Raw genomic sequence first — 23,958 nt, 5'->3', positions numbered from 1 at the left:
GGGTTGGTGGTGCGCCGGGCCCTTTCCACTCTTAAAATTTCTGACTTCCTCTCAGGAGATAGCCAGGTAACCCCCAAAGCCTTGGTACAAAACCACGATATTCCACCCAAATTTAGATTTGACCTACTAAGGCTCTCCTCCATCTTAAAGTCATGGGGCTTCCTGGATACCCCCCAGACCGCTGACACCTTGGGAGAACCTACTTTCTACATATCTCCCACCCGTCCTCCCTTTATCAAATTCTCCTTGATGCTACCAAGCTCATTAAGACCAGACAAATAGAGGACTGGGAGAGGGACTGGGGGATGGATTTACCGACGGAGGTGTGGTCGGAAGCAATCAAACACACTGTCATCTATCCACTGTATAACACTCTTTGAATTGTTTTACAAGCTGCTGACTAGATGGCATTATGTTCCTTTAAAGATACATAAAATGTTTCCAGACAGTTCCCCAGAGAGGTTGCCAACAGATAGGTGACCCCCAACACATCTGGTGGGCCTGCCCCATAATTGCCCCTCTGTGGCATAAATTGGAGGTTCTGTGCCATCATCTGGGCCTTTTTATGTCCCTGCCCCCTGAGATGGCCCTGACTCATGCCAGCCTACGACCTCTCTCCACATTAAACTGTATTCTGCTGATAACAATCATGATGGCTGCAAAACTACTAATTGCCAGAAACTGGAAGAAACCAGATTGCCCTAATTGGCAGGCCTTGATTCAACTCATTTCCTATTTTCGGTCCATGGAAAACTATGTATATAACGCCCGCCAACAAATAGACCTACATGCTATGACTTGGGGCCCCTGGGACTCACTGGGGGAGGGCAAGATTCTTTCCATCTGAGGGAAGATAGCTGATACCAACTTCGATATGTATTCTGTTGGAGGGGACTGTACTACTCCCCCCTCCCTGTGTCCGGTTTTATTAACTAACCCCCCCCCCCCTTTTTTTTTTTTCTTCCCTTCCTTCCCCTCCCCCACTACCCTTCCTGCTCTGTTCTTCCAAGATATTTCCTACTTGTAAAATGATTATACAGTTCTCTATCTGCAAACGCACTGCATAGCTCACTTAGAGTTAATTTCTGTACCCTAGATACTCGTCGAATATTTATTTCTCAAATGTTTATCAACATAGTTATAGATGTTAAAAGCCTGTCAAAAGGTAAATGGCGATTCATTATGCTCAGGTGCATTACATATTTCAGACAAAAATCTTTTTACTATGCGCCTTAGACGTACAGACTAATTCTCTAATATAGTCACCGCTGTTGCACATTATAGCTTTTGAACCTCACAAAGATAGACAGTGGGTGTCAGATGATCATTTATCTGTTTCATATATGTATCATATCTATAGTTGAAATCCAAGGCCCAGAAGAGGCCATTTCATCTCCTATTTTCTCTATATTGTTTTATTTGAGCAACTGGGTCCTTGAAGGACCTTACTAGAGTTCAGAGGATTATATTTAAAGAATATAAACAAAAAATTGAGGTATTATTGTTATAATTTCATTTATGTGCTAAACTAACAGTTCATTGTTGATGAACTGCCATGTCTATCGTCATCTGTTTCTGGAGAATATTTGAAATTGAAATTGCACTTTCAATATATATTGTATGTTTTAAATATCTCAATAAAAAAAGATAAATGTGTGTTGTTGTGTGATGTGTGTTATGTACATCTATGTATGTATTGTCATTCTCTCCCACATATGCTGATTTATATAAAGGACAAAATACAGTGCAATGCTGAACTGCTAAAAAAGAAGTGCACTAAAATAAAAACACAGTACAAAAGAAAGAAATGATAATTCAGATATAAGAAGTGATAATTCAAATATTAACAATAATGTATAGGTGTCATGCAATAATATAGAATTATATATATATATATATATATATATATATATATATATGTTAGCGCTGCGGAATCTGTTGATAGCGCTGCAGAATCTGTTGGCGCTCTACAAATAACCGATAATAATAATAATAATAATATATATATATCTTGCTGGTGTCATGTAATGAACGTAAATGTTCTAATAGGTGATCATAAACGTGCTTGTGGACAATAGATGTAGCTCTCTTGTAAAGGTGATGAGATAAAAACCAGATCCTAAAAATAGGAGAAAAATAGAGGCGCCTAGTGTAATACCATAAGGACCATAAAGGCAAGTATATATATATCAAATATACTCACAGACCAAGGTGCACATCTAGTGCAATAATCCGCTGGCTGAGACTTCAGAGCCGCTCAGCTGACTCAATCCATAGGCATAGGACCAGGCTGGATCACGTTCTTCAAGGAGTTAGCAGAACAATAACAAGAGCCCAAGTGCGGTTCATACATCCACCGGTGGTAAACTCAGTTACCCCAGGTATCCAAAATCCAATCAACAGGAGCAAGGTGTAGATAAAAGTAGTTTTCTTTTATTAAAAACAATTAAAACACACAGGGAACACAGCGTTAGAATGACACACAGGTTTCTTTTAATTTCTTTTCCCCAAAATATTTTTGCATGGTAAGTTTTTGCCTAAATTGATTTATATCAACAAACAGATTGAAAAGGTTATGTGAATTTGATGGAGTAAAAGAAAGACCCTTCCCTCATCAGAGATGAAGGAGATTATAACAGAGGAGAGATCCACACTTATAACCATGGTAGACACACAAATAACAACTTTAATAGAAATAAAAATAAGTTTAAAAACAACAATAGGACTGACATTATTATTGAAGGTATCAGTGACACTCCATTTATGATTTACAGGAATGGAGGTCATCCCCCTAATGACTACCATACACCTAAACAGAGACAATGGAGACCTGTTAATCAGAATTATAATGGTCATTATCCAAGTAATGACGGACAATGGAGATCTTGCAATCAGAACCCAAGTGAGTCTAGAGATACAAACTGGACTGAAATTGATTGTAGGAACAGCCATAGACCTCAAGGTCCTACTAGGAACTATCAAGGTTCTCCTAAGAATCCCCATTTTAACTATACAAATCAAAATAAAAGAGAAAGACCGCAAGAGGGGCCCACCTTTAATGGTAACAATTATAATAGACCCGCTTAGGCCCTTAAAACAAACACAAATACAAATACTAATTTTCATCATGGGGACAGTGATCATCGCCATTTATCAGAATTTGAGATTATCAAAATTTTATGAAATATTAGGTAATCCTAACCTACTGTCAGGGTTTTTTCCCTGTTTTGTTTGCCATGTGCTGCTGGCAGCCATTTTACTCACCTCTCTTGCTGACTCTGGTGCATACTGTGTGATGCTGCTCATTTCCTGCACTTCCTTTTATGGCCAGACTGGTGTACATAATCCGTGTGAGACAAGATGCAGTCTCAGAATTGTGATGTCATCACTTATTATTTGAAGGGCCTCTGTTCAGTATGCTTTGCCCTTGCGTTGTCTCAGACCTGTTTGTGAGAGCTCCTGTGTATTACCTGGCTGTCTGACATCCCTCCTGGTTCCTGATATCTGGCTTGTTCCTGACTCTGCGGTTCTCCTTGTTCCTGATTCCGGGTTGTCTGACTACTCGCTTTGGCTCCTGACTCGGCTTGTCTGACTACCAGCTCTGGTTTTGATTCCTGGCTTGTTTTTTGACTTGTGGACATTTTATTATTTTTTTCTATTAATAAAGGTGTGATTATTTTTGCACTTCTCATCTCAGTCTGATTCCTGGCACCCTGACATTACGCAAGGGCCATGAATCCTGATGGTGCTAATAATCCACCTTTACCTGCCATAATTTCCAGGATGGAGGAACAGGATCACTGCTTGGATCAATCTGAACTAGCCCTGCAAACCCTGCTGACTCGCACTGCACATTTGGACCAAAGTGTTCCACAAGTTATGGCTGCTCCTGTTTCCGCTGCTGCACCTAGTCCTACCAGGAGCATGTCCGGTTCTGCATCTCTACCTCAGCGTTATGGAGGCGATCCTAATCAGTGCAGAGGGTTTTTGAACCAGGTGGGCATTTACTTTGAAATGTTACTTCAGGCGTTTCTCTCTGACAGAGCTAAGGTGGGATTTCTCATCTCGTTACTCTCTGACACAGCTCTTGTCTGGGCTAATCCCTTGTGGGAGACTAATAAACCTGTGATTACCCTGAATTTATGGCCTCCTTTCGAAGGGTATTTGATGTTCTGGCTCGCTCCTCCTCTGCTGCTAAATGACTCATGTCCATTCAGCAAGGTACAAGATCTGTTGCTCAGTATGCCATTAAGTTCCGTACGCTTGCTGCAGAGGTAGGTTGGAACAATGAAGCCCTTGTTGCCGCCTTCTTTCATGGGCTCTCTGATGCGATTAAAGATGAAGTTGCTGCCAGAGATTTACCAGAAGATCTTGAGGCATTGGTGTCTTTTTTGATCCTAATTGACATCAGACTAAGTGAGAGGCCCTCTTTCAAGGAGCGCTTGCGTAAGCCTCCTGTTCCGTTATCTCCTACATGTTCGTTCCCACCCATACCTCCTGGTCCTGAGTCACCAGGTACTGCTGAGCCGATGCAGTTGTGATTCACGCATCTCTCCACGGCAGAGAGGGCCTTTAGGAGGAGGGAGGGGCTCTGCCTCTATTGTGGGTTACATTATGGAAACAGTAGGAACAGCACACAATCCAATTGCAGTGCTCGAGTGACGTAAGGATACTGCCCAGTCCTTAAACATATATAAAAATAGCACAGGGTCCTCAGCACTTTCAGTAATCAAAGAATTTTATTGTCACATAGAACAGGCAGCGACGTTTCGGGGTCACAGCCCCTTATTCATGCTTGATAACATTACACTGGCCAAACACACTTTTAAATACCCTCATTTTGGCGCCCTTACCTCCACTCATGTAGTCTATTTAATTAAGTGTCCGTGCTCCATGGTCTACATAGGGGAAACAACCCATAAAGCTAGGGACCGTATGAGCCAGCACCGTTCAAATATCAGATGTAGGAATTCTGGAGCCCCAGTGTCAGGTCATTTCCTTGAAAAAGGGCACAGTATCAGTCAATTAAGGTGGCAGATAATAGACCATATTCCCCAAAATAGGAGGGGTATCAATAGAGAGCGCCTTTTAAAACAGAGAGAAATGTGGTGGGTTCATAAATTGGAAACCCTCACACCTAAAGGGCTTAATAGAGATTATGATCTGTCTTGCTACTTTTAGGTATATTAAAAGTGTCTTCAGTCCTAGCAACATAGGAATAAATTTTTAATACACATTACATATTTTTTAAAATGTAATATTTAGGTTTTTCTAGGATGGTTTAGAAATAGTTAAGGATGTAATGGTGATTTAAGGTATAAGTAATGAATTGTATATGCGTATCTTTAATGGCCACTAGAGGGAGCGCCACTCTAATTGTGGAGGTAAGGGCACCAAAATGAGGGTATTTAAATGTGTGTTTGGCCAGTGTAATGTTATCAAGCATGAATAAGGGGCTGTGACCCCGAAACGTTGCTGCCTGTTCTATGTGACAATACAATTCTTTGATAACTGAAAGTGCTGAGGACCCTGTGCTATTTTTCTATTGTGGGTTACAGGGCCACCTTTTGAAGTCTTGTCCTACACGGCCGGGAAACGCTCACACCTAAGGTCCTGTCGGGGGCAGACCTTGGGTGGTTTATCCTCGTCCCCGGAACCACTAAAGAAGAAACCTTTGGTCACGGTTGTCCTTTCCTGGGTTGACTCCTCCATAGTCACCCAGGCTCTTGTTGACTCCGGTGCTGCGGGCTATTTCATTGACAGTGCTTTTGTATCAAAGCACTCCATTCCTGTTTTGCCTCGGTCCATTCCGCTTGCTATTGAGGCCATTGATGGCAGGCCCCTTCAGCCCGCACTAGTTACTCACAAAACTGCTCCGTTATCCATGGCTGTTGGGGCTCTTCATTTTGAAACCCTCCAGTTCCAGGTGATAAACTCTCCATATTTTCCAGTTGTTCTGGGTTATCCCTGGCTCCAAAAGCACAATCCTAGTCTCGACTGGCGCATGTCAAAAATTTTGTTGTGGTCTCCGCAATGTATTTCCACTTGTCTTCGGAAACCAGTTAAAGTCTTGTGCGCACTTCTTTGGTATCTCAATTGCCAGAGATATTTTTGACAAGGTGCGTGCTGGTACGTTGCCTCCTCACCGGTCTTACGATTGTGCCATAGACTTGCAACCTGCAGCCATTCCTCCTCGGGGCCGGGTTTACCCTCTGTCTGTTGTGGAGAATTGTGCTATAGAGGAGTATGTTGCCGATGCTATGTCATGGGGGATCATCTGCAAATCCTGCTCTCCTGCAGGGGCTGGCTTCTTCTTTGTGAAGAAAAAGGGTGGGGAGTTAAGACCATGCATTGATTATAGGGGTCTTAATCATCTTACCATTAAGAATACTTACCCTAGTCCGCTCATTACGGAACTCTTTGACCACCTCAAGGGAGCTACGGTCTTTACTAAACTTGATTTGAGAGGAGCGTACAATCTCGTTAGGATCAAGGAGGGTCACGAATGGAAAACAGCATTTAACACCAGGAGCGGGCATTATGAGTATCTTGTAATGCCCTTTGGCCTATGTAATGCTCCTGCTGTTTTCCAGGAATTTATTAATGATGTCCTACGAGATATGTTGCAACAGTGTGTTGTGGTGTACCTTGACGACATCCTCATACACTCACCACACTTGAGGCTCATCGTTCTGATGTTACACGGGTTCTTCAGAGACTACGTGAGAACGGCCTGTTTTATAAACTCGAGAAATGTGAGTTCCATCAGACTCAAGTAACCTTCCTAGGTTATGTTATCTCCATTGCAGGGTTCTCCATGGATCCTGACAAGTTATCTGCAGTTTTGCAGTGGCCTCGCCCAGTTGGTCTTCAGTCTATTCAACGTTTTATGGGGTTCGCCAATTACTATAGAAAGTTTATTTAAAAAAATTCTTCCTTGGTCAAACCTATCAAAGACATGACCCGTAAAGAGAATGATCCACTCCATTGGTCACCTACTGCCATTAAGGCCTTTGATAGCCTTAAGACTGCCTTTGCTGCCGCTCCAGTTCTGGCTCATCCTAACCCTTTCCTGCCTTTCGTTCTTGAGGTCGATGCGTCTGAGACTGGAGTAGGTGCCCTCTTGTCTCAACGTCCTACGCCTGATGGTTCCTTGCATCCGTGTGGTTTCATCTCTAAGAAATTGTCTCCAGCGGAGTGCAATTATGAAATTGGCGACAGGGAATTACTGGCCATAATTTTGGCACTTAAGGAATGGAGGCATCTTCTCGAGGGTACTAGCGTACCAGTGCTCATTCTTACTGACCACAAGAATTTAACTTATCTACCTGAAGCAAAACGTTTGTCGCCCCGACAGGCCAGATTGACGCTATTTTTGTCTCAGTTTAATTATGTGGTCTCCTACCTGCCTGGTAGTAAGAATGTTATGGCTGATTCCCTCTCTCAACAATTTTCCCCTCTGTCCAAGGAGGAGTCTGTACCTACTCCAGTTATACCTCCTGACCATATTTTGGCTCCATATGTACTAATTTGACTTCTCCCTTGGGGGAGGAGATCCTGGCTGCACAAACAAATGCACCTCCTGAGAAACCTAGTGGTAAGTGTTTTGTTCCTGAGAATCTTCAAACTAAACTTTTGCACACTTACCACTATCCTAAAGCCGCAGGTCACCCAGGCAAGAACCAAATGATTTGGTCTGTCACTCTACAATTCTGGTGGCCAGGTCTTCTTTCTGATGTTGCTGCGTATGTTGCCTCCTGCTCAGTTTGCGCACAGAATAAGACTCCTCGACGTCTTCCTGTGGGTCTTCTTCAACCTATTGCTAATAGTGAGCGTCCTTGGACACATCTTTCCATGGACTTCATTGTCGAGCTCCCTGTTTCCAATGGCAATACTGTTATCCTTATGGTGGTTGACCGTTTTTCTAAAATTTCACATTGCATTCCCTTGAAGAAGTTGCCTACCGCTCAGGAGCTTGCTTCAATTTTTGCCCGGGAGGTCTTCCGTTTACATGGGTTATCCAAGGAGATAGTGTCGGACAGGGGTAGCCAGTTTCTCTCCAGATTTTGGCGTTCCTTTTGTGCTCAAATGGGGATCCAGCTTTATTATTGTTATTATTATTATTATTATTATTATTATCAGGTATTTGTAGAGCGCCAACAGATTCCCCAGCGCTTTCCTTCTCCTCTGCATATCACCCTCAATCCAATGGGGCTGCGGAACGGTCTAATCAAGCTCTGGAACAGTTCCTCCGTTGCTATGTCTCAGATCACCACAATAATTGGTCTGAACTGTTACCTTGGGCAGAGTTTGCTCGTAACAGTGCTATTAATGCTTCCTCCAAGTTATCCCCATTCATGGCGAATTATGGGTTTCAACCATCCTTGTTGGCCGATCCATTCATGTCTCAAGGTATTCTGGCTTTGGAGGAGCATCTCTGGCAATTCCGTTCCACTTGGGTGCAGATTCAGGATTGCCTTCATTGTTCTATGCAGTGCCAAAAGTTCCAGGCTGATTGTAGGCATCTGCCCACGCCTTCCTACCAGGTTGGTGAGAGAGTTTGGCTGTCCTCCCACAACTTGAATCTTCATGTGCCTTCCAATAAACTGGCTCCCCGTTATGTTGGTCCTTTTCGAATACTCCGACAGGTCAATCCTGTGGCCTGCGCTCTTGACCTTCCTCCTGCAATGCGCTTCTTTAATGTTTTTCATGTCTCCCTCTTGAAACCATTGGTTTGTAATCGGTTTACCACTGTGTTGCCTCGTCCCCATCCTATATTTGTTGACAACCATGAGGATTATGAGGTCAGCAGCATTATTGACTCTCATATGTCCAGGGGCCGCATACAGTATTTGGTTCACTAGAGGGGCTACAGCCCGGAGGAGCATTCATGGGTTCCCTCCTCTGATGTTCATGCTCCTGCCCTCCTCCGTGCCTTCCATGCCCGTTTCCCCAATAAGCCTTTTGTCCTCCCGCGGGGGAGGGGTCGTTGAGGGGAGAGTACTGTCAGGGTTTTTCCCTGTTTTGTTTGCCATGTGCTGCTGGCAGCCATTTTACTCACCTCTCTTGCTGACTATGGTGCATACTGTGTGATGCTGCTCCTTTCCTGCACTTCCTTTTATGGCCAGACTGGTGTACATCATCCGTGTGAGACAGGATGCGGTCTCAGAATTGTGATGTCACCACTTATTATTTAAAGGGCCTCTGTTCAGTGTGCTTTGCCCTTGTGTTGTCTCAGACCTGTTTGTGAGAGCTCCTGTGTATTACCTGGCTGTCTGACATCCCTTCTGGTTCCTGATCTCTGGCATGTTCCTGACTCTGCGGTTCTCCTTGTTCCTGATTCCGGGTCGTCTGACTACTCGCTTTGACTCCTGACTCAGCTTGTCTGACTACCAGCTCTGGTTTTGATTCCTGGCTTGTTTTTTTACTTGTGGACATTTTATTATTTTTTGCTATAAATAAAGGTGTGATTATTTTTGCACTTCTCGTCTCAGTCTGATTCCTGGCACCCTGACACTTCCCTTATAATGGCCCGAATATGTCAGTTGACCACTCTGCCCCTAATTATTCTAATCAGCAAAATATTCATGAAGATGTTTTTTTTAGAACAAAGACCCAGGCAACAGTCCTGGACACAACGCAAAATAGCAAGTTACTTAGAGCCCCTCACAATACTAAATCAGTCACCCAAAGGGAAAAGACCATACGCAGACGGGGGAGCAGAGGGAGGGGTACCGCCTCCAAAGAGGCAAGACTCCAAAGATTGAATCAAGGAATTTATAATCTGTCGTCACATCGTCTGACAGACGATGAAGTCAGAGTATTAGGGAAGGGTCTTTCTTTTAATCCATCAAATTTACATAACCTTTTCAATATGTTTGTTGATATAAATCGATTGATGCAAAAACTTACCATGCAAAAATATTTTGGGGAAAAGAAATTAAAAGAAACCTCCCATTGTGTCATTCTAACACTGTGTTCCCCATGTGTTTTAATTGTTTTTAATAAAAGAAAATTACTTTTATCTACACCTTGCTCCTGTTGATTGGATTTTGGATACCTGGGGTAACTGAGTTTACCTCTGGTGGATGTATGAACCGCACTTGGGCTCTTGTTATTGTTCTGCTAACTCCTTGGAGAACATGATCCAGCCTGGTCCTATGCCTATGGATTGAGTCTCCTATTTTTTCTCCTATTTTTAGGATCTGGTTTTGATTTATATAAAACAGTATAGCATTGTTGTTCCTTCAAAAAAAGCGACAACTCTAATATTTTCTAATTATATGTTATTATTGTACGTAATTCCTAATGGTATATTATGAGTAAATCGTGATGTTAAAGGGACACTAAATCCATAATTTCTGTTTCGTGATTCTGAGAGAGAATCCAATGTTAACCAACCTTTCAATGTAGTTGTATGATATAAATGTGTTCATTGTTTATATCTTTTTTTTTTTACTGAATATCAATGCACGTGTATGAGTCAATGCCAAAAGGCATTCATCAATCATCATCTGGTGAGCCTATCTAGATATGCTGTTCATCCAAGCATATGAGTTGAATAAATGAAATGCTATAATAGACGTAAATGAGAAGTGTTTACAATTGGCTACTGTTTGTGAATATTGAAATCTTAAAAAATAATTTTTCTGTCCGTTTCAATATGATTTAATTTTTGAAACCGTATTGTTGATGATAGAATTGATGTTGATTTCTAGTTGATGTAATGTAATTTCATAAAATAATTTGATGTTGTAGTGATGTTCACACAAGTAAAAGCTATAACTCCATAGGGAAATAGTAATTTCTTGATCTATTTGTCATAGCGGGACTAACACAAGAATGAATGAATTAGTGCAACAATTCTAACGCTGGTATTACTAGTTTTGAAGGCTAAAAATTTTGTGTGCGTTAAGTAAATCTGCACGAGCACGTATTCCCCTTAGAAGTCAATGGAGGATAGAAATTTCAAGAGAAATAAAACCGAACAATTGTGTTGAGCGTAAAGTGAGTGACATCATGTTCTTCAGTGAAAAAGTAGCTAAATTGTGTTACTTTCATAATAAACTAATGTTTTGTCTAGGTAATGTGCTGTATATTGTTTGTATGTATTGATTTGTGTATATATGTGATAATATTTGTAGTTAGATGTAGCTAGATGAGTGTATTGTTCCCGTATGTCTATGTAAGTCAATGTAAAATAGGTTTGTGTGCATTTTTTTCAAACACCCGAGATCTCGTAACTTTGATCCGTTATATTTTCACATGAAATTTTTTTATTTAATAATGATGTATGGTAGAGTGTTTGTATGAGTGTAAGTGTACTTTGTGTAATGTTTTTGAAGTGATTCGTGGATGTTTTGTTATTGGTATATCATTAACTACTGGGTCTGTGTGAGCGTTAGGTTTTTGAGCGTAGATGTGGATATTTGTGGCGCTACGGAAACTTGTAATAGCAGCGTTAGGGAAAATGAAGCGTTATGGCCTATAACGATGATATTTGAGTCATAATGCACAACTCGTAATCTAGCTGTATGTCAGCAAAGTCTGATATTCGTTACACTGTCAAGGAAGTTAGCTGTACACATTAAATACAGATAGAGGCAAAGACCGGGTTTTGCTTTCACCGTCTCGTGCTAAACAGCACATACCTGTCTCCAAATTGTGATGCACAAGATTTTCTTAGTGTTCTTACCAGAACCTCAACTGGATATCTGTACCCACAGGTGCCCCCATCCAACACCGCTTACCCACATCGGGTTGTACACTTCTTAAGGTTCTTACAGCTGTTAGCCTGAAGGACCCCAATCCTGAGTTCAGCCTAAACTGCCTGCACGCTTTTTCCAATCCAATCTCCCAGGTAGATGCGACCCCTCTTGTGTCACTTTTCTCTTCCTGAGATAGGTATCAGTTAGAGATGGTCATTACTTGTGCTGCAACTGTAAGTTGTTAGCCATAATTTCTTTCTTTCCTTGATAAATGATCCAGCTACTCAGGTGTCAGGTAGCATTTGAAACTTTGTCATTTCTCTGGAACAGTAGCTTGGATAGCTTATGAATATTAACTTTGCCAGATAAGCTGGGTAGCAAAGAGTGCAGAAAGCTGGTTAAAAGGAGCTTGCCAACACACGTTTCTCCCCCATTTGCCCCAACATACAGGGGCTTTGTCAGCGCTAGTGAAAATGCTATACAGGTGCTCTTATTTATACCTATATGCCCCTCCTACTTTTGTGACATCAATCACATTACTTTTATATATACATACTTACAAATTACAAAGTGTTAGTTAAAGGGACACTGAACCCAAATGTTTTCTTTTGTGATTCAGATAGAGCATGCAATTTTAAGCAACTTTCTAATTTACTCCTATTATCATTTTTTGCTCGTTCTTTTGCTATCTTTAATTGAAAAAGAAGGCATCTAAGCTTTTTTCTTAGTTCAGAACTCTGGACAGCACTTTTTTTATTGGTGGATGAATGTATCCACCAAACAGCAAGAACAACCCAGGTTGTTCACCAAAAATGGGCCGGCATCTAAACTTACATTCTTGCATTTCAAATAAAGATACCAAGAGAATAAAGAAAATTTGATAATAGGAGTAAATTGGAAAGTTGCTTAAAATTTCATGCTCTATCTGAATCATGAAAGAAAAAATTTGGGTTCAGTGTCCCTTTTAATCTATAAAACAAAATGTGACATACGAAAATATGCGCACATGATATCAGCATTCACTCCACCTAAAGGATATTTAAATGCAGATGAAATAAAAATAAATAAATAAATAAAAAAAAGTTAAACAACTCAGATTCATTTTTATTTTTGTTTTCGGAGGTGAACTAAACAGAGAATATCACTTAAACATTGTTACCATAGATTTGTTACAAAAAGGAAGAAAACTTTCTGTAGTCTATAGTAGACCCAGATACCCCAAACTTCTCTTTAAATGCCAAATACCCTATTCTATATCTGCTGCCACCACCACCACAGATTATTATATGGGAAATCTATATAAAACCCCCAGACTAGTAGATTAAAAATAATAAAAAGAAAACACAACTTGGTATAAACAAACTATAAACACAATACTCTCTTCAGTAACATGGTTCAAATATTAAACAAAGGCAAAACATAATAAAGGAATATTTATTATAAACAAAAATAGTCACAGTGCATGTATATATAAAATGATTAACATACAAAATTACACAAAGCAAACAGTTTAAAAGAAAAAGGAGAAAGGAACGGCACCTATAACTTTACCAGCACAGATTCTTGTCCCAAGGGAGATTGGAGGAAAGATGGTCACATACGCAGCCTCCATGTAAAATGACAATTTTTAAAGTTTTTTTTTTTATTACCCATTCAACAGTTATGCCTAACAAATGCTGTTATATTAATACACTTTTTACCTTGTATCTAAGGTTCTGCAGACTACCCCCTTGGCTCAGTATTATTTACTAACTTGCATTTTAGTCAATCAGTGCTGACTCCTACAAAACTCCTTGGGAGTGAGCACAATGTTATCTATATGGCACATGTGAGCTAACACTGTCTAACTGTGAAAAACTGTAAAATTCACTGATATAAGAGGTTGAATTCAATGGCTTAAATATTAGCATATGAGCCTACCTAGGTTTAGACTTCAACAAAGAATACCAAGAGAACAAAGCAAATTTGATGATAAAGGTAAATTGGATGGTTGCTTACATGTCCTGACTGAATCATGGAAGTTTGATTTTGACTAGAATGGCTCTTAAAGGGAATGTCTTTGCTGAGACTGAGAATCTGAAGTTACCAATCTAGAAGTGTCTTGAAATAATGAGGAAAAGTAAATCCCATGGGAGAGACTGACTTTCATATCCCGTTTAGGAAATACAGCTGCAATTAACCCATCTGTCATTTTACCCTCTATGTAAATGTGATGTCTGTTTTTTTTCATTGAGACTCTGGCCAAGAAAAATAGCACTGCAAAAAAATGTATGAAATAAAATAAAATCCTAAATCTTTTGTGGTGGAGAGCCAAATTTATGGTAATAAAGCAGCTTTTTTTAAAAATGTTTTATTAAGGGACAGTGATCACCTTGTAATAGCAAGACATTTGTGTTGTGTTTCTAAAAATTAACATATCAGCCAAGTCTAAGATGATACAATCTCTATCATCACAGCTAAAGTGTGCTGCTTATCTCAACAACAACTGAGCGGTGTTTGGAGGACTAACCTTAATAACCAAGTAAGAACTTATACTTTGAATCTGTTTTTAATTTCTGTCTGAAGTCTCAGAGTTAACCTTAAAATAATCCTCTCTAAAGTAAAAGCGCAACTTTGTTTCCTGTCAGTTTTCTGTGCTGCAAGCAAAACGTCTCTCAAAAACAAAAGCGCAACTTTGTTTCTTGTCAGTTTTCTGAGTTGCAATTTAACCTCAATCCTTTTGTTTAATCCATGTATGAATTACCCTGAATAAGTCTGGTATCCACCAAATATCAAACAAGAGTCTTTTCATACAATCTACTTATATTTTATTTAATTGTCACAACACAACTCATTATTATCTCAGAAGAGATTTCACTTGTAAAACTGCCTCTTTTTCATATAAAGGATAACTCTGAAAAGAGATTCACAATTATTCTGTTTTGTTATATGAACTGCTAATCCTGGTTGATAAATCAGCTTATTTAACCCCGCATAAGCTGAACAAAAGGAATAGCTACACAAACACTTATTTTTTTAATACAAAGGTGCCAGCTGTTCATGATAGAATAATCAAGCCTTCAACACACAGAGCAAACTAGAAACTGTCTCTGAAAATGGATCCTACTGCTATGGCTAATGAGATCACAAGTTTGAATCAAAAAGTAGAAATCCTTGCCCAAGGACTTACAGAGTTACAAAATGAAAACAATACTTTAAAACAAATTATGAATGATTTCTTTACACAAAAAGCTGCAGAACACCCAGAACCACAAATGAACCCTCCTAGTATTTTTTCTGGTGTTCGCTCACGTTTTCGTGAATTTCGCAATGCTTGTTATTTATTGTTTTCTATGAAACCTAAGACATACTACTGTGACAGGGTTAAAGTATGTACTGTCATATCTTACCTTAGTGATGAACCTAGGTTATGGGCCAATAAATTCTTTGAATCCAATGACCCCATTCTAGGTGCTGTGGAGGGTTTTTTCAAAGCAATGGCTTTACTCTATGAGGATCACATCACCCAGATCACTGCAGAAAATAATCTGAGAACCCTAAAACAGGGAAAGAGACCCGTTGAGGACTACGTAGCAGAGTTCCAACTAAGGCAACTGAGTCACAATGGAATTCTGTTTCTTTACGTAATCAGTTTAGACTCGGACTTTCAGAATACTTAAAGGACGAGCTTTCCCGCATAGAGTTTCCTGAAACTTTTAAATCTCTCATAAAGATCTCCATCTCCATGGATAGAAGATACCGAGAACGTCGAGCAGAAAACCACCCTCAGACCTCTTTCCAAAAAGATATCATACCACACAACAGGAGAAAAATCTCCAAAACCCTATACCAATGGAAATTGGAACGATAAAGGGTCCTCTTACTCACGAAGAAAAGTTACGCAGAAGAATCTCAAATCTCTGTATGTATTGCGGAAATAAGGAACATACAGTTTCCTCATGTCCTGTTTTGATGCGCCAAAAAAGGGGTAAGATTTGTATTGTGAAACCACAAAATACTTCTATCACAAATTCGCACCTAACCATTTCATTGTCTTTGCAGTGGGACCAACAACTTCTCAGGAATGAGGCAATGGTCAATTCTGGGGCTTTTGGATTGTTTATGGATCAAACGTTTGTAAATATAAATAAAATACCCTGTGTGCTTAAGCAATTCCCAGTGCATGTAAAAGTTATTGATGGTTCTACACATCTAAAGGGTCCTATAACCCACCACACCATACCCCTACTTGTTACCTCCGGCAATGGGCATACAGAATACATAACCTTTGACATACTACCCAACTCTTTACACCCCATTATCTTAGGTTACACCTGGTTACAGAAACACAACCCTCAGATAGATTGGGTTTTGAATACAATTCAATATAATTCAGAATATTGTACCTCCACTTGTTATCCATACATCTCTCTGAATCACTTACAAACACAAATACCTACTGAATACACTGAATTTATGGATGTATTTGATCTTAAAGAGGCAGAAAATCTTCCCCCTCACAGGTCATTCGATTGCCCTATAGATACGAAACCTAACGCTACTATCCCTTTTGGAAAAATCTATCCTATGTCCAAAAAAGAATTACAACATCTTCAAGAATATCTCGATGAAAACTTAAGAAAGGGCTTTATTTCTACTTCTATATCCCCAGCTGCTGCTGGGATGTTCTTTGTCAACAATAAAGACGGTTCACTACGCCCTATTATTGATTATAGGGGCTTAAATGCTATAACTATAAAGAACAGATACCCACTTCCACTCATCCCCGAACTCCTCGAAAGATTGACTGATGCATGTATCTTCACTAAACTTGATTTAAAGGGCGCATACAATCTTATTCGTATGAGAAAGAGAGATGAGTGGAAGACAGCATTTAAAACAAGATATGGTTTATTCCAGTATAACGTTATGCCTTTTGGCTTAACGAACGCTCCAGCAACATTTCAATTCTTTATAAATGAAATATTCAAGGATTTAATGGACACCTGTGTAGTGATTTATTTGGATGATATCCTGATTTTTTCCAAAAATATGACAGAACATATCAGACACGTAAGGTGGGTCTTGATGAGACTAAGAGAGCATCAATTGTATGCTAAAGCTGAGAAGTGTCAGTTCCATGTAAAGACAATCAAATTCTTAGGATATATTATCTCCCCAAATGGCATACACATGGATCCAGAAAAGGTGGAAGCGGTGGTAAACTGGCCTACTCCTACTACTCAAAAATCTCTCCAAAAATTTTTGGGATTCTCCAATTTTTATAGGAGATTTATCCAAGGGTATTCTTCTATAGTCCAGCCGCTAACTTAACGGGGAAGGTCCGTTTCAATTGGACAAAGGAAGCACAGGATGCTTTTGATCACCTAAAGAGAAGTTTCACTTTAGCTCCAATACTTCAACTCCCTGATCCAAAAGCAGATTTCACTCTCGAAGTGGATGTATCAAACATAGGAGTAGGAGCAATTTTAACACAACAACGAAAAGGTTCACCAAACCGTCACCCCATTGCATTTTTCTCAAGACTACTGACACCTGCCGAAAGAAATTACTCAGTCGAGAAACCTGGAGCTTCTAGCCATAAAAAACGCACTGGAACACTGGAGACACATTCTAGAAGGAACTCACAAACTATTTTTAGTTCTAACAGATCAAAATCTGCAATATTTAAAAAAGAACAAAACCTTGTCATCACGACAAGTCCTATGGTCACTCTTTTTGGACCGATTCAATTTTTTTATACATTACAGACCAGGATCTCAAAATACACAGCCAGGCACTCTTTCTCAATTTGAGCGTATTTTGACTCAGCAGCCGTCAGTGTGCGGGAACAGTAGGCGATGGGCTGTAGTTTATTTTAATTTAACTGCAGGAGAGCAGCCCCCAACCCATAACTGCTTGCATCAGCACTAACCACAGTCTTTTTGGAAGGGTCGTAGAACCCCAGCACTGGGGCAGACCCCAGCAGGGACTTGGCCTGCATAAAGGATTTTTCTTGTGAAGGTCCCCAGACCCAGGCAACGTCTTTCTTTAGCAACTCTGTGATAGGGTGTAGAACTGTGGATAAATCTGGCAGAAACTTGCCCACATAATTTACAAGGCCCAATATTTGTCTTAGCTCATGTATATCAGAAGGACTTTTCATCTGTTCAATAGCACAAATTTTCTCGGGGTCTGGTTTGGTGCCATCCCCATTGATAATATGCCCAAAGTAACATAATTCAGTTTTCCTAAAATGGCATTTTTCTTTATTTAACTTCAGCCCAGACTCTTTGATAGCCTGCAGCACACAACTTAAATTCTGATCATGCTCCTCTGCCGTAGACCCATACACTAGAATGTCGTCCATGACGACTGCCGTGCCCACGTGGTCACTTAGGAGAGAACTCATTTCCCTTTGAAAGATTTCAGGAGCAGAGGATATCCCAAAGGGGAGTCTGCAGAAGCAAAACCGACCTAACGGTGTAATAAAGTTAGTCAGTTTGCGGCACTTTGGATCTAGGAGGATCTGCCAAAAGCCGCTAGAAGCGTCCAATGTAGGAAAGAACTTCGCCCCAGCCAACTTTGGAGCTATATCTTCTAATGTCGGCAGCAAAAATCTCTCTCTCTTCACTGCCTTATTCTACCTTTTCAGGTCCACACAGATGCGCACCTTTCCGTTTTTCTTTGCAACAGGAACAATGGGGGCACACCAATCAGTTGCTTCAACAACCTCTTCAATAACCCCCATAGACTTCATGCGCATAAGCTCCTTCTCCACTTGAGGCATGACGGGAACGGAATTCTACGGGGAGTAGAAATACTGTATGGGACTGCGTCACTTTTAAGTGCTATACGGACTGGCTTGCAATTCAGTAGGCCCAATTCGCCAAACATATCTTCGGAGATCTCATTCACTCTGGCCACTAGGCCCAAGTCACAAGCTGCTTTTCTGCTCAATAAATTGCTAACACACTGACCTCGAATCACATGCACCCACATAGTGAATTTCCTTTGCTTGTACTCACAGCTGGCAAGAAATTTCCCCGCACAATCAATGCGGCCACCAGGACTATGGACATTTGTAGTAACCTTCGATAGCTGGGGCTGTCGAGGCAGTTTCATAAATGCAGCAAGAGACATTACAGTGATATCTGCTCCTGTGTCAATATTAAAATCAACTTTGGCTCCCATTACAGTAAAGGTAACCTTCCAATTTTCTTCTGAGCTTGGCCGTTCCACAACAGACCCCACAAAAGACACTTCCTGACCCTCTTGGTCACTATCCACCTGCATCTCCTTAATGTATTCAGTTTTACACACCACTTCAAAATGGCCCATTCTGTTACATTTTCTGCATCTTTTATCTCTGGCCGGGCATATAGCACTCTGATCATGGGCACGGTTGCACTGTGTGCATCGGGCATGCTGCACCCATCCCCTTCTAGGTCTATCCGTTATTTTCGATCTACCGCTCACACTGTGCCTTTCACTAGCAGTTTTCCTGAACTGTTGCACTTCATCCACAATACTTTCAGACCTCAGATAAGCACTTTGCTTTTTCACCAGTTCACTCTGGCGGGCCATCCTAATAGCCCCATCTAATGTTAAATCAGGCTCTAACTGCAGCTTCAGTGAGACTTCAGCATCTGTAATTCCAATAACTATTCTGTCTCTGATTTGCTCTTCTTTAGCAACACCAAACTCACAGAATTCAGCTAGTTCATACAGGCTGCGCACAAATGACTCCACAGATTCTCCCACATGCTGATTACGTTTGTGAAAACAAGCTCTCTCATGAATCACATTTCTTTTGGGCACAAAGTGGGCACTGAGTTTATCCATAACTATATCAAAGTTAAATTCTTCCCCTTCTTGGAAAGTAAAAGCATTGAATACTGGCTCCACATCCTTCCCCATAGAGTATAAAAGAGAATTAACTTGTACTTCACCACTCTCCTTGTTCAGTTTGGAAGCAATCCTGAAGCGCTGAAACCGCTGACACCATGTGGGCCAAGCTGCAGTCTGAGAGAAGTCAAAAGGCTCAGGTGGGGTAAACTTTGACATCGTCATCGATCAGGAACAGAAGCGCAGGCAAGAACTTCTGACATCTATGTCATGAGATGCAGGACATATGCAGGACACAGCAATGATGGTACAACTCTTTTTTATTACAGAGCATAGAAACATACATCTAGTCAGGTTGATTTCACTAACTAACTGCGACAAAGACAACTGGACCTAAGCCCCGCCCACAAACAGTGACATCACATTCTGCTCTCATCACAGTGACATTTGCAAGCACCAGAAGCTGGAAGTGCTGAGAAGAAGAGGACTTAATAGAGTTGGATGGAGAGGTTGGTGTTCAAGGGAGAGAGCCCTACACTACAGACAAAATGTTAGGCATGGGAGAGGGAGGTATGAAACCCTACGCTATAGAAAATGTATTTGGACAGGGGAGGGGGAGAAGGGATGGCTACGTTTAAAAACAAAATATAAAATAAATACAAAATAAAAACCTTACTGGCAGACTAGCTGCCAGTAACAAAACAATGTGTGTAGCAGTGGGAGGGTTTAAAAGCTGTTTTTTTTTTGGGGGGGGGGGATCAAGGAGGTGGGAGGATAAGAAGGGAGCCCTACACTACAGAAATATAAATAAATATATATATATATATATATATATATATATATATATATATATATATATATATATATATATATTAAAATAAATAAAAGCCCTAAACTGCTTACTGGAAGACTATCTGCCAGTACCTTAGATGGTGGTGACCAGTGGGAGGTGATAGCTGTTTGGGAGGGATCAGGTAGGGATCAAGGGGTGGGAGATGTCAGATGAGAGGGTAATCCCTACACTACAGCAAATATTAACCTTCCAATCTGATTAAGCCCTTCACTGCCAGGAATTTCGATAGTGTGGTGCGCAGCTGCAATTAGCAACCTTTTTATTGCCAAAAACCAAAAGCGAAGCCCTGCATGTCTGCTATTTCTGAACAAAGGGGATCTTAGAGAAGCATTTACTACCATTACAACTGCAGTAGTGGTTAAAGTTAACATTTTTTTTATATGATCAGATTTGGCAACAAATATACCAAAATTGGCCTAGATCAATACATTGGGTTGTCTACTTTAAAAATATATATCATTTTCATAGGGAAATAGAAAAAACAGCTCTTTTTCTGTTTAAATGTAGTGACAGCAAAAATAATAAAAATATCTAGTACTTTGGGTGTTTTTCTTTGAAATTCCTGGTGGTAAAGGGGTTAAACATCATAACTCGGAAACTTGATCTGTTAGGGCTGATTTTAAATGATTCCAGCACACATAGAGGATATTTCACCATAGCTTGGCATTTATTTCTATAGTTATTACATTTTATTTACATTGATTCGAATAGGAACAATGTTTAGAGTTAAATTACAGGTAAGGGAACAATAGAATAATGAAAGTATATTGAAAAGTTTTTAACTACACTTAAATATGTCAGATTACAATCTCATATTGTTTAATATCATTTTAATTTACGGAACTTTTTGTAAATTTAATGTAGATCTGTCATCATTATCATATAATGTTATTTTACTGATTATTAACGATGTCTGGAGCCCAGACATCACATATTGTGTCACAGCACCTCATAAAGTGACAGCTCTCCGTGAACTGATCGCTGATTCGCTAAACACTATAAACACGGTCTATAGCTGCTATAGCATATCTTTAATACGGATTTGCAGAAAGCATGCGCTAAAAAAGTAAACTAGGCCTTGTTTCTTTGTCAATAAAGATTTTCTTGTTCATACTTCAAAGCAATGGACGACGGCATTGTGTGTGGAAGTGGGCGGTAACGCATGGGGGAGCTGGGCGGAGACAGAAAGGAGAAATCAAGGATAAGGGCGTATCAAAACGGTGGTTTGTGGTGTGGGCGTGACTTGTATTACACAGGTTTACTCTTTACACGGGCGTGGTTTAAAGACTGTGGGCGTGGTTTGAAGCAGTGAGCGAGTAATCGCGCGCTCGGCCAGTGTTGTCTGAAGCGAGTGAGGGGAAAAAAACAAACCACCATGAAACAAAGGCAGCTGGGGCTCCCGAGCGGCTGTAATGGCAGCAGCAATAGTAGCGACGGCGGACACGGGGGCGGTAGGTTATCGGGACCGAGGCAGAGGAGGAGGCGTCGCCGGGGAGGAGGAGCGGCGGGCGTGGAGCGCGAGGACGGAAGCCCGGTGGCGGTGAGAGACCAGTTACAGCCCAGTACTCGCCACTACCCGGTGCCGCGGCGCGAGGACCCGGCGACGAACGAGCAGCCAGCCCCGCACCAGCACGCGTCCTCCACTCAGCGCGAGGAGGACGAAGAAGGAGAGGAGGAAGACGAGGAGGAGGACGAGGGAGAGGAGGAAGAGGAGGAGTGTGGTGAGGGAGACCTGGAGGAGGAGGCAGGCCGGGACGGTGAGCCCATGGTGGCTGCAGGAGGAGTAGCGGCTCTGGCCCAGCTGCGGAAGAAGGATGGGGGCCCCGCACTCAAACACTGGGAGAGCCCCGAGACTGTGTCCCAGCTGGACTGTGTACGGGTGTGGATAGGCAAACACTACAAGAAGGTGAGGCCTGCTGCTCCTGTAATAGATACAGAGCCCAGAGCAATATAGAGTAATTACATTAGGGAATCAGTGCGGTATAATCTCACACCAGGACCCCAGTGCAATATAATAAACTCACACAGGACCCCAGTGCATAGAGTGTAATTACATTAGGGAATCAGTGTAGTATAATATCACACCAGGACCCCAGTGCAATATAATAATCTCACACCAGGACCCTAGTGCAATATAGAGTGTAATTACATTAGGGAATCAGTGCGGTATAATCTCACACCAGGACCCCAGTACAATATAATAAACTCTCACAGGACCCCAGTGCAATATAATAATCTCACACCAGGACCCTAGTGCAATATAATAATCTCACACCAGGACCCCAGTGCAATATAATAAACTCACACAGGACCCCAGTGCATAGAGTGTAATTACATTAGGGAATCAGTGTGGTATAATATCACACCAGGGCCCCAGTGCAGGGTGGCACACACACACCAGGGCCCCAGTGCAGGGTGGCACACACACACACCAGGGCCCCAGTGCAGGGTGGCACACACACACACCAGGGCCCCAGTGCAGGGTGGCACACACACACACCAGGGCCCCAGTGCAGGGTGGCACACACACCAGGGCCCCAGTGCAGGGTGGCACACACACACACCAGGGCCCCAGTGCAGGGTGGCACACACACACACCAGGGCCCCAGTGCAGGGTGGCACAGTACTGTGTAATGTCAACACTAGATGTAATACACACTGGGAAGCAGTTTCATATAGTGCACAGTGTGCCTAATAACTTTCTCTGCATAGGGTACACACCGCCATGTATATCTATACTACAGATAATACACAATAGCTGAGATTCATGCCATACACCAACTCTGGAATGTCTGAACAAGCTGTCAAATGTGTAATAGTGCCCTTCATAAGAATTGCATGATTGGAGCACAGAACTGCCCTGCACGCTTGCATGTGCACAGAATACTTACACTCAAGCACGAACATATGTGTCTGAGTGAGATGGTGTCATTGAGGAGACCATTTACCATTCTGAATGTAATGACTAACTCTTTAACAACAATCAAATTCAGGGGATCACAACTCCTTAGCTCTGGTTTTATTATTTATAGGTATGTGTATTAGTAAAATAAACATTGTTTTATTCTTTAAACTACTTACAAGATTTCTCCCAAATTCCAAATAAAATAGCCATTTACAGCATTTATTTGCAGAAAATGACAGCTGATCAAAAGAACAAAAATTATGCAGGGTTTTCACACCTCGAATAATACAAAGAAAACAATACTACATTTTAAACACAATACTAATGTTTTAACTTGGCAAAAGTTCAGAAATCAGTATTTGGTGGAATAGCCTAGATTTTCAATCACCGCTATCATTCCACTCCTGGCGCAAAAATCCAAGCAACTCGGCTTTGTTTGTAAACATACATCTGCCTCTTGATCACATTCCAGAGGTTTTCAATGAGGTCCAGGTCTGGAGATTGGGCTGTCCATGACAGGGTCTTGATCTGGTGGTCCTCCATACACACCTTGATTTACCTGGCTGTGTGGCATGAAGCATTGTCCTGCTGGAAAAAACAATCCTCAGTTGAAAACCTCTGGAATGTGATCAAGAGTAAGATGTATGGTCACAAGCCATCGAACA

At 41.2% G+C, this 23,958-nt stretch overlaps 1 protein-coding gene across 1 annotated transcript in view; it reads left to right on the top strand.

The window, feature by feature from the left end:
• Positions 1–21,688: 21,688 nt before the first annotated feature.
• SMARCC1 (SWI/SNF related, matrix associated, actin dependent regulator of chromatin subfamily c member 1) overlaps positions 21,689–23,958 on the top strand; it is a gene marked incomplete in the record, with an annotated part of 306,811 nt that continues 304,541 nt past the window's right edge. The window contains 1 exon segment of the mRNA XM_053713684.1: positions 21,689–22,294. Coding sequence (XP_053569659.1) covers positions 21,764–22,294 — 531 coding nt within the window.

This window comes from Bombina bombina, chromosome 5, assembly GCF_027579735.1.
Source record: "Bombina bombina isolate aBomBom1 chromosome 5, aBomBom1.pri, whole genome shotgun sequence".
Classification (NCBI taxonomy): domain Eukaryota; kingdom Metazoa; phylum Chordata; class Amphibia; order Anura; family Bombinatoridae; genus Bombina; species Bombina bombina.
Note: the sequence above shows the minus strand (reverse complement) of the source record. Positions and strands in the feature narration are given on the sequence as shown.